This window comes from Lissotriton vulgaris, chromosome 1_1, assembly GCF_964263255.1.
Source record: "Lissotriton vulgaris chromosome 1_1, aLisVul1.2, whole genome shotgun sequence".
NCBI lineage: Eukaryota > Metazoa > Chordata > Amphibia > Caudata > Salamandridae > Lissotriton > Lissotriton vulgaris.
The window spans coordinates 2,050,225,832-2,050,239,306 of record NC_141685.1 but is presented as its reverse complement, the minus strand read 5'-3'; the positions used below and the strand labels follow the sequence as shown (position 1 = coordinate 2,050,239,306).

The 13,475-nt window shown below is 45.3% G+C and overlaps 1 protein-coding gene across 1 annotated transcript in view; it reads left to right on the top strand.

Annotated features, from left to right (window-relative positions):
* Positions 1 to 13,475, top strand: part of GOLT1B (golgi transport 1B) — a 120,512-nt gene that overhangs the window by 73,779 nt on the left and 33,258 nt on the right. Inside the window, exon 4 of the mRNA XM_086920490.1 lies at positions 6,064 to 6,145. Coding sequence (XP_086776616.1) covers positions 6,064 to 6,145 — 82 coding nt within the window. The remainder of the gene's footprint in view (positions 1 to 6,063; positions 6,146 to 13,475) is intronic.

The window sequence follows — 13,475 nt, the reverse complement described above, 5'->3', positions numbered from 1 at the left end:
ACAGATCCGCCTGCTCCAGTGTCAGGCTAGGAGGGGAACCGACGCCAAGAACGTTTCTCCCGCAGCAAGGTCAAGCGAAGAGCCAGCATACGGAAGGTGTAGAAATCACTAAATGCTGCCGCGATATCGGCGTCCTCCGTAGCCACCCCGCCGTCTCGCGTACCAATCTCCTGTACCGTGTGCTGTTAGCCGAGCTTCCCGGAGCACGCGGCCTAATAGACGTCCGCATCTATCTCCCCCAGTATAGTACATATGTCGCACCCATAAGGCCGCATATTCTGCCCGATCCTGATCCAACGCGGCCAATTGTTGCCTTACCAGTCGCAGCTGCTTCCATACCCTTGGCGCTCCGGTCCGTTGGTGCATGTGCTCTAATTCCCTTGTCTTTTGAGTGAGCTCTTCCCTCTTAAGCGCCCTTTCCGCATTTTCCGCTGCCGAGACCGCAATAAACTTGCCATGCAGTACCGCTTTAAGTGCAGCCCAGTGTCTTGCTAGTGACTTATTAGGAGTGCTATTGTGTGATAGGTAGTCTCTAATGGTCACCCTGATTTTCTCCACCACATCCTTACGGTGTAACAGTGTGTTGCGCAGTTTCCAGTAGCGTGTGGCTCGTTGCACTGGCGGGAAGGAGAACACCGCATTCAGGGGCGCATGATCAGAAAGTGCCGCAGCGCCTATTTCTACCCCTGTCAAAAGTGTTTGAAGGGTCGTGAAAGCTAAAAAAGTAATCCAAGCGCGCATAGGTTTTATGGGCATTAGAGTAATATGTGTATTCCCGAGTACCTGGGTGAAAGCTGCGCCAAAGATCCACCATATCCATTTCACCCAGTCTGGCCAAACCCTCATCGGAGAGAGTCCCCGCCTGAGACGAGCACTGGCCTGATCTGTCCTGGAGATTATCCAACACTAAATTCAGGTCCCCTCCCACCAGAATATGTCGGTCGGGGGAAGCGGCCACTTTGCTAAGCGCCAAATGGAAGATCTTCTCTTGGCCTTCGTTAGGGGCATAGATAGAACAGATTGTGAAGACTGCCTCCCCAGGGAGAATCTATAAGACAGCAACCTCCCCTTCACCTCCACTCCCTTCTGCAGGACCTTCCCTCTGAAACACTGGGCCACCAGTATCGCTACCCCTGCAGTTTTAGTAGAAGCAGATGAAAAAAATTGGAGCGGGAAGCAACGTGACCTCAACCTCTGACAATCCCTCTGCAATAGATGCGTCTCTTGCAGAAGGCAAATATCAGCCCTAGAATGCTCCAAAAAAGAGAGAACCGCCTTTCATTTTACAGGATTAAGTCACTGCACATTCAGCGTGAGGATTCGTAGTTCAGCAGCAGGCATAATTCAGATCAAAGTCAACAGTCTTTACGGCCAAGGGGTATGCAGCGCTTGTCTCGGGCCCAACCTGGAGGAACTGACCACCCCGCAAGAAACACCAAAAACCGGACCCTCCGTTATCAAAAAGGGATGTAGCTCTACAACTCTCCTGATAGAACCCCTGGACCTGGAACCCCCCCCCACCCTTCCCCCAAACCCCCACCCCAACAGAACCCCCTGGACCTGGACCCCCACCATTCCCCCAAACCCCCACCCCAACAGAACCCCCCTGAAAGAAAAGCAAAAAACACCCAACATTTCAAAAGTAAATATTGTCCATTATCCGTAGGTGATTGGTAAGATAGAGCAATGGGATTGGTAAGATAGAGCAATGGGGTTACTCACTGCATAGAGGCCCTCCCTACCGCCGACAGCATAATCCACAACAAGCTCTAGGACACAGCCAGATACCAAGTCCGTAAGGAGTTCATCTAGGATGAGGCCCTTCCGGTCCCGAAGAGGCAGCCTCCACGGTTGCCCGTTGGCCATCTCGAATCACCTCTACAGGGGGCTTCCGGACACGGCGTCGCCTGGTCTGTTGACGCCATCGCGGTCTGCCATCCTCCGGTTCGATGGTGGGCACGTCCTCCTCAGTGACTTCCGCCGGGGGTACAAACTTAACAGGCGACACGCCTCTTTTAATGACCGGAGCTGATGTAGCTTATAGTCTTTCTTGAAGATCAGGCGAAATGGGTGGCCCCAACTATTAGAAATGCTGTGCTGCTGGAGATAGGTAGTGACCGGCCGGAATGTCCTGCGCTTCTGTAGTGTGAGTGCAGATAGGTCCTGGTACAACACCGGGGACTGGCCCTTAAAAGATGAAGGGTGCTGTTGTCTCGCCTTCTGCAGAATTTCTTCTTTTGTGCGAAAGTCCTGCACACAGGCCAGAATATCCGAACGGGGGGCTGACGGCAACCTCAGAGGGCCCACTCTGTGTACCCTGTCAATCCTGATCTCCGACCCCGCAGGGCGCCCCAGTATGTGGTTGAAGAGTTCGCTAGTAAAGCTGAGCAGGTCTTTGGTGTCATCAGTGAGCGTAACCCCCCGGATGTGGACGTTATGGCGGCGGGAGCGGTTTTCTAGGTCTTCCACATGCGACTGTAGATCGGCTTGCTGGTCATGAATCCGCACTATCTCTTGACGCAATGCCTCCATCTCGGTGTCTAGGCTATCACTCTTGGTCTCTAAGTCCGCCACATGCTCCCCTATACCTTCCACATCCCTACGCACCTCTTTGCATGTAGGGTGTGAATGTCGTCTCGCAAGGTGGTAAAGAGCGATTCCAAAAACGCCTTGGTAATAGGTTCTGCTCCCTCTGCCTGCTCCGCGGCAGAATGGGCAGCGCTCACCGCCATTTCTTTGGATTGCTGATTTGCTTGTGACTTGGCAAAAAGGTCCTTGACAGTCTTGTCCTTCCGAACTCTTGTCGTGGACATAGCGGCCCTCAAGTTCTACGGGGGGTGGCGACCAGGCCCGCTGAGGCCCTGAGCCCCTCGTTGGTCCCTGCCGGTCACTCACTCTCGCAAGTTTGTCATGCTGCTATGGTGCATATATTTTTCCACATCTTTATCCTGCTTGATCAGTATATGTAGTCTTTACAGAGAGCAATATATATTTTTTATGCCGTGCTGCATGACCATTTTGATTTTAACATGAACAAAGGCTGATTAAAAGGATGTGTCCAATGTACATTTTCTATTTTCATGATTAGAATTACTTTTGTAATTTTGTAATTTTTTCACTGGATAATTTGCAGTTATATGATGTACCGGGACCCACTATATCTATCATTTTGAGGGCGAATTTGTGATCCAAATAAGTGGTAGTTCCTAGTCTTAAATTGGTGAATCATTCAGTGAAGTGTTTTTGCACTGGGTGTCTGATCACTTCTTACAGCACAAATGGCATTTATTTTAATTGGTGATCTATTCAGCTGTTTTTTGTTCACCGGGTGTGGTTACTAATCTTAGCATCCTGCTGCTCTCTAGGATTTATGGAATTGTTTGCTCCCTATATGTGAGCTTGTTCGCCCGTCTGTCCTTTTGTTGGCATGATTTGTTCTAGGCCTGGTCAAATAAGCCTACTCCTAGATTGTTTGGAAATAAGTGGCATAATTTCAATTTTGGGTTTACGCTTCATACTAATTAAGTTGCCCCCTGCATAATATTATTTTCTAGATTCTATTGTTTAAATATCTGTTTTTGTCATGATGACTTTGACTTTTGGGAGGTCAAAATGCTGTTGATTTCTCTGGCACTTGGAAAAGGATTAAAACTTACAATTTTCCATTTTCATTTATTGACTATTCAAAAAGCTCAATGTCCCAATGCAATTGTTTGTTTACCTTTAACAAATTATATATTGTCTAAAGTTTTTTGTTGTGTAATAAGTTGAACATTAAATATTTATCCGTTGTTTGTCTTGTTTATTTTGTGGTTAATTCTGTTTACAATAATTGTTTAGTAGGATTTTTTTAATTACTATGTGAGCAGTTTGTTGTTTTTTTGGTGCATCTTTCACATTTATTGATTGTGTAACAGTTATCTCTTTCGAACCTTTGTTTATATGATTTCATTTCCCCTGGTTCTGGGTCAGTTGGGCTGGCCCGTTGTGAATAACTACTTCCTAGCCTAGAGGTGTGGCTAGAGAAATGAGCATTCCCTCCTGTGTGGTAACTCAAAACCGGTTCTGGGGCAGCACCTCTCTTGCTGGGATTGGTGCCTTACTGGTTGGAGGGACAAAAAATGGGACAGACTCTGGTATTAGCCTCATTTGCCTGTGACAGGGTATGCCTCTCTAAAGTTACGTTCTAGGGCACTGTCAAGATGGCCATCCTGTCCACGCTCAAGGCCTTTGTCTCTACTCTGGGAGCAAGTTCATACCTCATCAATGAGCTATTCAGCTCCTGGATGACAGTTGGAAGCACATACAAAATGACCTGTAAAGGCTTTAGTCTGGTTAAAGTGTCTATAGTGCATATCTGACTTTACCGATGAATTGGGTTTCTGATACATATTTTAAAAAGTCACAGAATTGACTTTTTAGCTGGTTCCTAGGCTGAGGTATCTTTATTAACTTTAGTAAGGTATTCCAGTGTTTACCTACGGAACAGATAACACCACTACAGCAAAAAAGGGTCATGTCACCATTAAGACATGTTTTTTAATAAACTTTTACTTGTACTACTTTTAAATACCATGCAATCCGCCTTATGGGCATTTAAGGTCTACTATGGGTGACCTATTAACATTTAAAAGAAGGATTTATGCCGATCAAAAGGGGTGATTTTGACAGGTTGAATGTACAGTCTATCCTTCACAGTCTGGTTACATGTGGCAGGCTAGCAGTCATGATTTGCTCTACCACTCTAGTAGTGGGACAATATGCGCTGCAGTCCACTAGTGGCATTTAACTTACAGGCACTGTGCACACTTGTACCATATACTAGGAACTTGCAAGTTAGTTAAATATGCCAATTAGGAGGGTAGCCAATTTGGATATGTTTTAGGTGTCAGACCACATGCACTGGGGCCCGATTAGCAGAGCCCCAATGCACAAAGCCAATAAAGCAGAAGAATCAGTACAAGAAAATGGGTTTGATCTTGAAAAAATAGGTATTGTCCTGTAAATAGCATTTTCACATGGTACTTTCTCTTCTGTAATCTATATATATAAAAACCAAAGTATGTCCGTTTGTCCTTTATGCATTACTACACCATTCATCCGATCGAAATGAAACTTTGGGAAGTTATTGAGTACACTCCCGCGAAGGTTTCTGGCAAAAAGAAAAAAAAATGTGTTAAATATCGGCCACCCAGGGCCCTCATAATCTTTCCAATACTGAACGTTTACACTTTCCGGTGCGACTCGCTTTTGCAATGACCATCCACATAGCACAAGGACAATCGCTGCAAGTGTGTGGACTAGATTTGGAGAATCCGTGCTTCTCACATGGACAACTGTATGTGGCCAGCTCACGCGTCGGAAAACCTGATTTATTCGTCTACGCACCAGACGGAAAAAAATATATATACAACACTTTTAAATATTTTCCTTATTAAAATGAATAAGTTTCAATTGAATGTTATCATAACCAGTTTCCTTAAATTTCCTTTCTTATGAGATCGCAGCAACGCGCGACGGGTAAGCTAGTGTTTAATATTTCAACTACCTCACGTTCTCCTGCAGCAATAACTCTCTCCTGTGTCTGAGGTACATAAAAGGTGATAAATAGTCCATCTCCTTGACTCCTTATGTTTGCTCTATTGTAATCCATTTGGAGTAGAACATTATCTGTTTAATGTGTTAAATTAAAGAGAGGTAATTAGCAAAGGCATAAACCAAACCTTTGCTTTTGACTAGCTAGTCATTTTGCACATTTGAGCATGGTATTCTCTGGACTGGCTCGTGGTACTGGGTCTTAAAGTTGTATTAATTGTGCAAATCCATCCTTGCCAATGTAATGTGCAGTACAATAAGTCAGGCAAAAATACTAGATATACCCTCAACCTTTCATACATACAGTAGGCAGAAATGATTGAACTTCTTTGGTTAACTTAGGACATAATGTGCAAACAGCATCTTTCTTTTATATTTATGTAACCAGAATGTAATTTATTTGTATTGTATTCTACTTAAGTTAAGAAGCGAAGCAAATAATCTGTTGTATATTATTATCTTTTCAAGGGGGTTCTTTCCTGTAGTCATCGGCTTTATTAGAAGAGTGCCAATTTTAGGATCCATTTTGAATTTACCTGGAATTTGCACGGTAAGTACTATTTCCATATGTTATTGCTTACAGTTTGATTCATAATGTTGTATGATTTTCAAATCCATTATGCTTTTTGCTTTTCAAGAAAATAACTTCCCGACAATTACTGACTATAACATTTTTTCCTCTGTCAAAATGTGGTTGTGATAAAGCATATCCAAATGTGACTGACCATTGAATTCTATATTATTCCCAGTATTTGATGCCATGCCTAGTATCTTGCTTATTTACAGTATTCAACCGCTCATAGTGATTAAAAGGCATCATGGCACTAGGGCACAAGAGGCCAACTACTAAACACAGTAAATACAGTCTCTGAATAAGTTGACGACATTCACAGAAAAGATAGATTTTAACCCGTTCCCAGCGTCGAACGTTCAGCGCCCAGTGCTGAACGTTCGGAGAACGAATGCTGACCCGACGGCCAACGGTCGTGCGCAGCACTGGGGAGGTAGCGCTCGTGACGACCGTTGGCCGTCGGCAGCAATTAAAGACTGCCAGAAATAGAGATGGATCAAAATTTGCTAAAAATAATGTTACTCCAGTGATTAACGCAGATTATCCTAAATGCAAGCCTGCAGCTGCAAGCACACTGATGTCGAGGAGAAACTTAGTCCCAGATCGAACACTCGTTTTGGTTTATAAAACTCTAAAATATTTTGCAAGAAGACAGGGCCAGTTCTTTAAAAGTTCTAAGTTTGAGTGTTGCAGCATGGGTACCTTGTAGTGAGTGCTGGGTATCTCTAACTTTGAGTTCTCTGGCGGTTATTCAGAAACTGTGTAGATCTGCAGTATTGCCCTAATCAGCATGTGATGTAACAGATGCCCTTGTCACCGAGGCATGGACAGCAAGAGCCATAGATAGTCAAAGTAGGTGCAGTAGTAAGCTAAGTTTAAAAAAACAAGATACAGAAACATTTGCTGCTGCACATCCATGGACAGATAGATTAAAGTGGTCACTAAGGTTCTTTGGCTTTGGCACTTGAGCAAATAAAAGATCCCATCATGGCTGACCAAAGTTAGAGGTATTCCAAGTTTTTTGCCGTGGATTGCTCCCTCAGGCAGCATTTTCTGCCTTTCAAAATTACTTCTTTTCAACTATTCCTAAAAATACTTGAGGAATGTATAACTTTACCCAAAATATTCCAGGACTAAATAAATATCTAGGAATATTTGGGGTAAAGTTGCTCTTTCCTCATAACATTCTAGGACTTGGGTTGCAATAGTAATTTTGACCTAGCGTACGCCATACCCACTGCTGCCCTTAGGGCGCAGTTCAGGGCATTGTTTCTAAAGACTGGAAACATTCCACCAATGGATTGCTTCCAGCCATATCCCAATTTGGCTGATATACTTTGAATGCTGATAGAATCTAATGATGAATAGTGTGTTGTCTGCATTCAAAAGGCATTAACCCGTTAAGCGCGCGCAAACATTCCGCCCCAGTGCGGTCATTCGATTGCGCTAACGGGATTCGGACGTCCAACGGTCGTGCGCAGCACTAGCGAGGTAGTGCACGTGACGACCGTTGGACGTTCGAAGCACTCAACGGGTTAAATCAAGGATTCTAGACCGTTCTAGTAAGTTGGACATACGTACTAAAGAGAACCGGGAGATCAAGGAAACACCACACAGAATTGTATGCTTAGAAGATTGAAATGGATGCAAGGGCACCACCTGAGCGAGCTTGGAAAATAAAGATATTAAAGTAATTTCCATTTATAGCAACTTCAACCGGACCCGACAGACCTAGCCAAGCGCCCCCTGATCTTATCCAAAGAACTAATGCGAACCACATGGCCCATCACCCCAGGAGAAACCACCCGCACCATGCAGTCCATCTTCTCGGACTCCTGCCCCCAATACGCCTATTCCAGTGCACTGCAGCACCCCATCAGTGCTATGCTCACACGCATTCTGAATGCCTCATCTCTTATGCAACCGTCCCAGATTCTTGGAAATAGGCAACTGTCCTCCCAATGCTGAAGAAACTCTTCCCCCCCCCTTCCTCGCCTGCCAACTACAGACAGATTTTCCTGCTACCTTTCCTGGCCATGGTCTTAGAAAAAATCATTAACAGATTGTTGGAGGCTGGCTTAGTATATGGTGCACACTTATGTAAGTGAAGCACCTTGCACTAATCCAGACAACCTTTATGGTTATTTTTGTGGTTTTAGACAACCATAGAAAGATCTCAAAGTGATAGCCGTGGAGAACAGCCTACAGGCTTAGTCCCGAAGGAGTGTTAGGCAGCTTGTTTTACCAGATCTAATCCGTGTAGGTTAAAGGAAAAACCAACAGTGTATTTATAAAAATATGTGTATATTTATTATACAACACTCAATAACTCATTGGTATATCTCCTGCCTGGATATATCAACACAAATACACACAATACTTCAATTGTAAACAGGTAGGTTAGCACAATACACAGTGGTCTCCAGCAGCAGACCAAACCATATACTAAGAAAGTGGAATGCGAGCTGCGACCAAAGTCGAGACTTGAACCCGAAGACCCAGAAGGGTGGGGGACACAAGATGTGCAGAGTGCAAACACAGCAGCGTGCTCAATGGAAGTCAATTAGAATGTTGCGGTTGCAATTTTGAAGAAGGACCCTCCCCAGTAGACCCTGAAGAAACCATGTGGAAGACAGAAGGTTGGAGAGTCGACCCACCTGTGGAACCAGGATACCTATACCTACACCAGGGAAGCTGAGTCCATAGGTGAGAAGTGACATCAGAAACTGCTGTAGACCACAATGGAGGACTTGAGTAAAGATGCCACTGGCGAAGACTGCAAGAGTCAGGTGGAATCCAAGGGTGGATTCTTGAAGAGAAGGACCTGCAAGCAGAGGGGCCAGAGTCCATGCCACTCGGAGGTGACGAGGAGGCACGGAAGAACAATGACCACCGATGACAGAAGATGCAGGAGTGATGATGGGGACCTTGTCGCTGCGGCTGAGGACCAGGCGACGCTGAGGAAGACTAGGAGCTGTTCACGAGCTGTCCCGTGTTGGAAGTTGAGAACCAGGGGGTCGGTGTCCGGCAGGCACACCAAGAAGCCTTGGCAGCAGAAACAGATGTGGAAAACGATGAAGGAGCAACATTGAGACCAGCAAGGTCCAACAGACTCACTAAGGGCAGGAAAGTCTGAGCAGCCCCTGAGCAAGCAGGGGAGCACGCTGAAGCAAGAGAAGGCCCTTAAGAGGACCCAAAGGCCGAAAGCACAGAAGTTGCAAGAGGACGTCAAGCAGATCACCAAAGATGAAGGACCATGTTGCAGAGAATGCAGTGAGAACGAAGATCTTGGCTGGAAGAGATGCTGGAGGCTGGACCTTCTTGTAGCCCGAAGATCTCTGGAGTGCAGAGCCAACAAGCCTTGGCTATGTCAAATTGACACATGCACAGGGGTTCGTTCCCAGTAGTTCCGATGATGGATACTGGCCTCAAAATTGCAGAGAGGACAGGTGAGGCCTCGAGGTAGTTGCAGAACCACAAACTGTGTTCTGAGCTTTTCGAAGTCAGTAGGACGTCAGGAGCGGCAGAGCGGTCAGCTTCGTTACGGTGTCTGCAGATGCACGGGAGTGACTCCTTCTCTCCATGGGAGATTACTTTGTGTGTACTTGATGCCCACAGGTCTTTGAAGATCCTGGAGGAAGCACAGATGACGAAGAAAACTTGCAGAACAGCGAGACCGGGAGCAGCAGGAATCTTCTGTGATGCAGTCTCGGTTCCAGGTGAAGTCCAAGAGTGATGTGGTTTCAGGCTTGAGTCTTGTCCCACAAGAGATCTGAAGGCCCACCGCAGGTAAGCCCTTTTATACCCTAAGAAAGTGGTTAGGACGACTCTGGGGTCTATCCCAGAGGAGGGCATGAACAGAGGGAAGGAAACTTCCAAGTCCTTTGTCCAGTTTTGTACCAGAGCGGGAGCCAAGGGCTCCCAGAACTGGTTTTAACTAGAGTATTTAAGGAGGGCACCAAATGTGCCCTTCAAAGGTGTCTGGTGGTGCTGGCAAGTGCCCCAACCCAGCCCAATACACTAAGTCCTGTCTGGGAAGTGGGGTCACACCTCCCTGTGACAGGAAACCTATTGTTCTTCCTTTCCCTGCTCGAGCTAAGCTCAGCAGCAGGAGTGCAGAATTGTGTCTGGGGTCGGCAGCCGCACTAGTTTGCTGGCAGACCCTGGAAGGCTGTCCCCGCGAGTACTGGGTACTTCTCAGAGGAGCCCCTTAGTGCATGGAATCATACCTGTAACACCTCTAACGGTGTTTGGGTATGATTCCAACGTGTTTGATCCCAAACATGCCCAGGTTCAGCATAGCCAATATATAGTTAGACCTTGCGTAATGACGCATGGCGACTATATGTATCAAAATGGCTGAACGCACTTACAAAGCCTGGAGAATCTACTCCGGGCTTTGTAGGGTGTATCCTGCTCATACAGGGCACCCTCGTACTTATAACCCAGCACCTAGCCTTCAGGATTGAAAGGCTTGCATTAAGGGTGACTTGTGGCATCTTGCGGTACTCAAAAATTAATAAGGAATTGGAAAAAGCTGGACATAGACAATTTTAACAAATTTCTCCGTAATGATGCCCCCATATTTTAAAATTACTCTTGATACTGACTTAGTAACATTCCAAAATTGGATCTGTAAAGCTACAGACACTTGCCTCCCTGCCTCTCGCAAGAGGAGTAGTAATCACCGCCCTCCAGCCCCTTGGTTCTCAGACAAGTTAAAAGCTGAGAAAACCAAATGTAAAAATATGGAAAGACGGTGGAGAAGAGCCTATGCACCGGACGCCAAATCTGCTTATTTGCATATCAAAAGGAAGTATCACTCTTTGTACGGTCGCGCATGCTAACTATGTTTCCTTATCTTTATCCAATGCTAAGAACTGTTCTAAAACATTATTTAAAACAGTAAAAGAATTATCAGGCGCTGCCACTCCGCCTACTCCCACATTTTGATTGAAACGCAATGTGATGACCTTCCTTAATTTTTTACTAACAAAGTGGAAGTAATATATTCCACTTTGACTGGGAATATGTCATCATCCCCCACGTCAACACCTCTAAACCCCATTCAATTAATTCAGCCATTTGATGACAAAGCTTTGCTTGATCTAAATACTACTAATACCACTAATAAAATAGTTAATTGGTCATTACTTGATATGAGGCCCCTTAAACTGCACCTGAGCTGTATTAAGTCTGGTTCCCCTTGTGATCCTCTCCCTAGTCCGGTGCTGCAGCAGCTGGACTTGTCTACACTTGCGATCATTATGGAACTCCTTAATACTTCTTTAAAGGAATCTTTTTTGCCCTTGGAATGGAAGCATGCTCTGGTCTCCCATTTTTGAAAAAGGCCAATGCTGACCCTACGATGTTGTCGAACTATCGGCCTATCTCGTTGCTTCCTGTATTTTCAAAAATATTGGAGAGGCATATAAATGGACAACTGTCTCAGTTCATTGAAATGAACAGGATTCTACATCCTTCTCAATCGGGTTTTCGGCCTGGTCACTCTACGAAGACTGCTTTTTTTGGCGTAACCGAAATGTTGCATAAAAATTTTGAATCAGGCAATACGGTTGCACTAGTCTTATTGGATTTAAGTGCGGCCTTCGACACGGTGTCCTATGCCGTGTTGATAAATGCCTTACAATCCATTGGGGTTACTGGGTCTGCACTTCTGACCGTACGTTTCAGGTTTTTTCCTCTGCAGCCAAATGCAAGACTCACTCATCCCCCATATGGAGTCCCCCAGGGGTCCATTCTTAGTCCTTTGTTTAATATTTATGTAAGACCCCTGGCAACGATCGTGGAAGGAGCTGGGTTGTCGTTATTTTTTATATGCTAAAGACACAGATTATTTTCTCAATTTCTGTGGAGAAAAATTCAGAACCTTCTGCTCTCCTTGCTGGGCTGTGTAAAGTGGCATCTTGGATGCATGCCAATTTTCTCAAGCTGAATGGTGAAAAAACTGAGATCTTGATACTGGGAAAAGACAAAGAGCTCTGGGGTCTGCTAACATTGGCCCACAGAAATGGGTGCAGTACCACAGCCTTCCCATCATGTTCGCAACCTTGGCTTTGTTATTGACGACTCACTATCTATGCGTCACCAAGCTACGAAGGTTGCTGCAACATGTTTCACCATTCTAAAGTGGCTGAGTATAATTGTGTGGATGCTTCGTAGCCCTACTCAGAGAACCAGTCCAGGCTCTTGTTACATCTAGACTGGACTACGGCAACATCCTCGATCTTGGAGATAATAAAAATGTCATACGAAAGCTACAGGGAGTACACCACTCGGCGGCCAGACTGCTTTGCTGAACTCCTAGTACAGCTTCCATTTCCACGTCCTTGAGAGACCTTCATTGGTTAGGAGTTGAAAATCGGATTAAGTTTAAAGCTCTGAACTATATATTCAGAAATAACCACGGCATGGCTTCCATGTATGTGCAAAATTTAGTCCATCTTTATCTGCCTTCTCGTACTCTCAGATCCGCTACTCAGGTTAAATTTCAAGTGCCAAAGATTAGACTTTCCCGCATGGGTGGCTGTTCTTTCTCCTATTTGGGCCCTGTTCTGTGGAATTCTCTTCCGCTGTCACTTCGCACTCAGATGAATGTTACACTTTTTGGTAAGTCTCTTAAAAACCTGGCTTTTTAATCAGTAAGTGCTACTCCCCTATCTTTTGTCACTTTCGCAGGGCAACCCATTTGGGTAGCTGTTGCTCCTAGATATAAATTTAAATAACAGAACATAAGTATAGTGACCTCAGATAAATTGGAAATGTTATATCTGTCTTAAGTGGTGCTAGCACCAGCTTATACAGGGTGAAATGGCTGGCCTGTAGTCACAGCTGGAGTGAACTCTCAAGGGTGGCATAATAGACCCTGGTGTACCTATGTCCAGGGTACCTTAGTACCATATACTAGTGACTTACATGGGTACACCAGTAGCCAATCGTAGATGTACCAACGTAAGTAAATTTAGTGTTGCAGCGTGATTGTGTTTACAGTACTCCAACTAACGTGGAGTGAGCATCGGAGGTGTGTTATCTCCCAGACATAGACAGTGTACACTGACCAACAAAGCACAATCATACTGACAATGAACAAAAAAACATTCCCTACCACCACACACCTCCCACTCCAACCCCCCAATCAGGTTGTAGAATACCCCCAGAACAAACTAAAACTCAAAAATCCACACAGTGGTACAGGGAACCTTCCCATGGGGACGTAGTGGCACCGGCCGACTTCCCTGCTCGCACAGGGTGGCCGGGAGTACTGCGGAGAGCGTTACAGGCCCACACT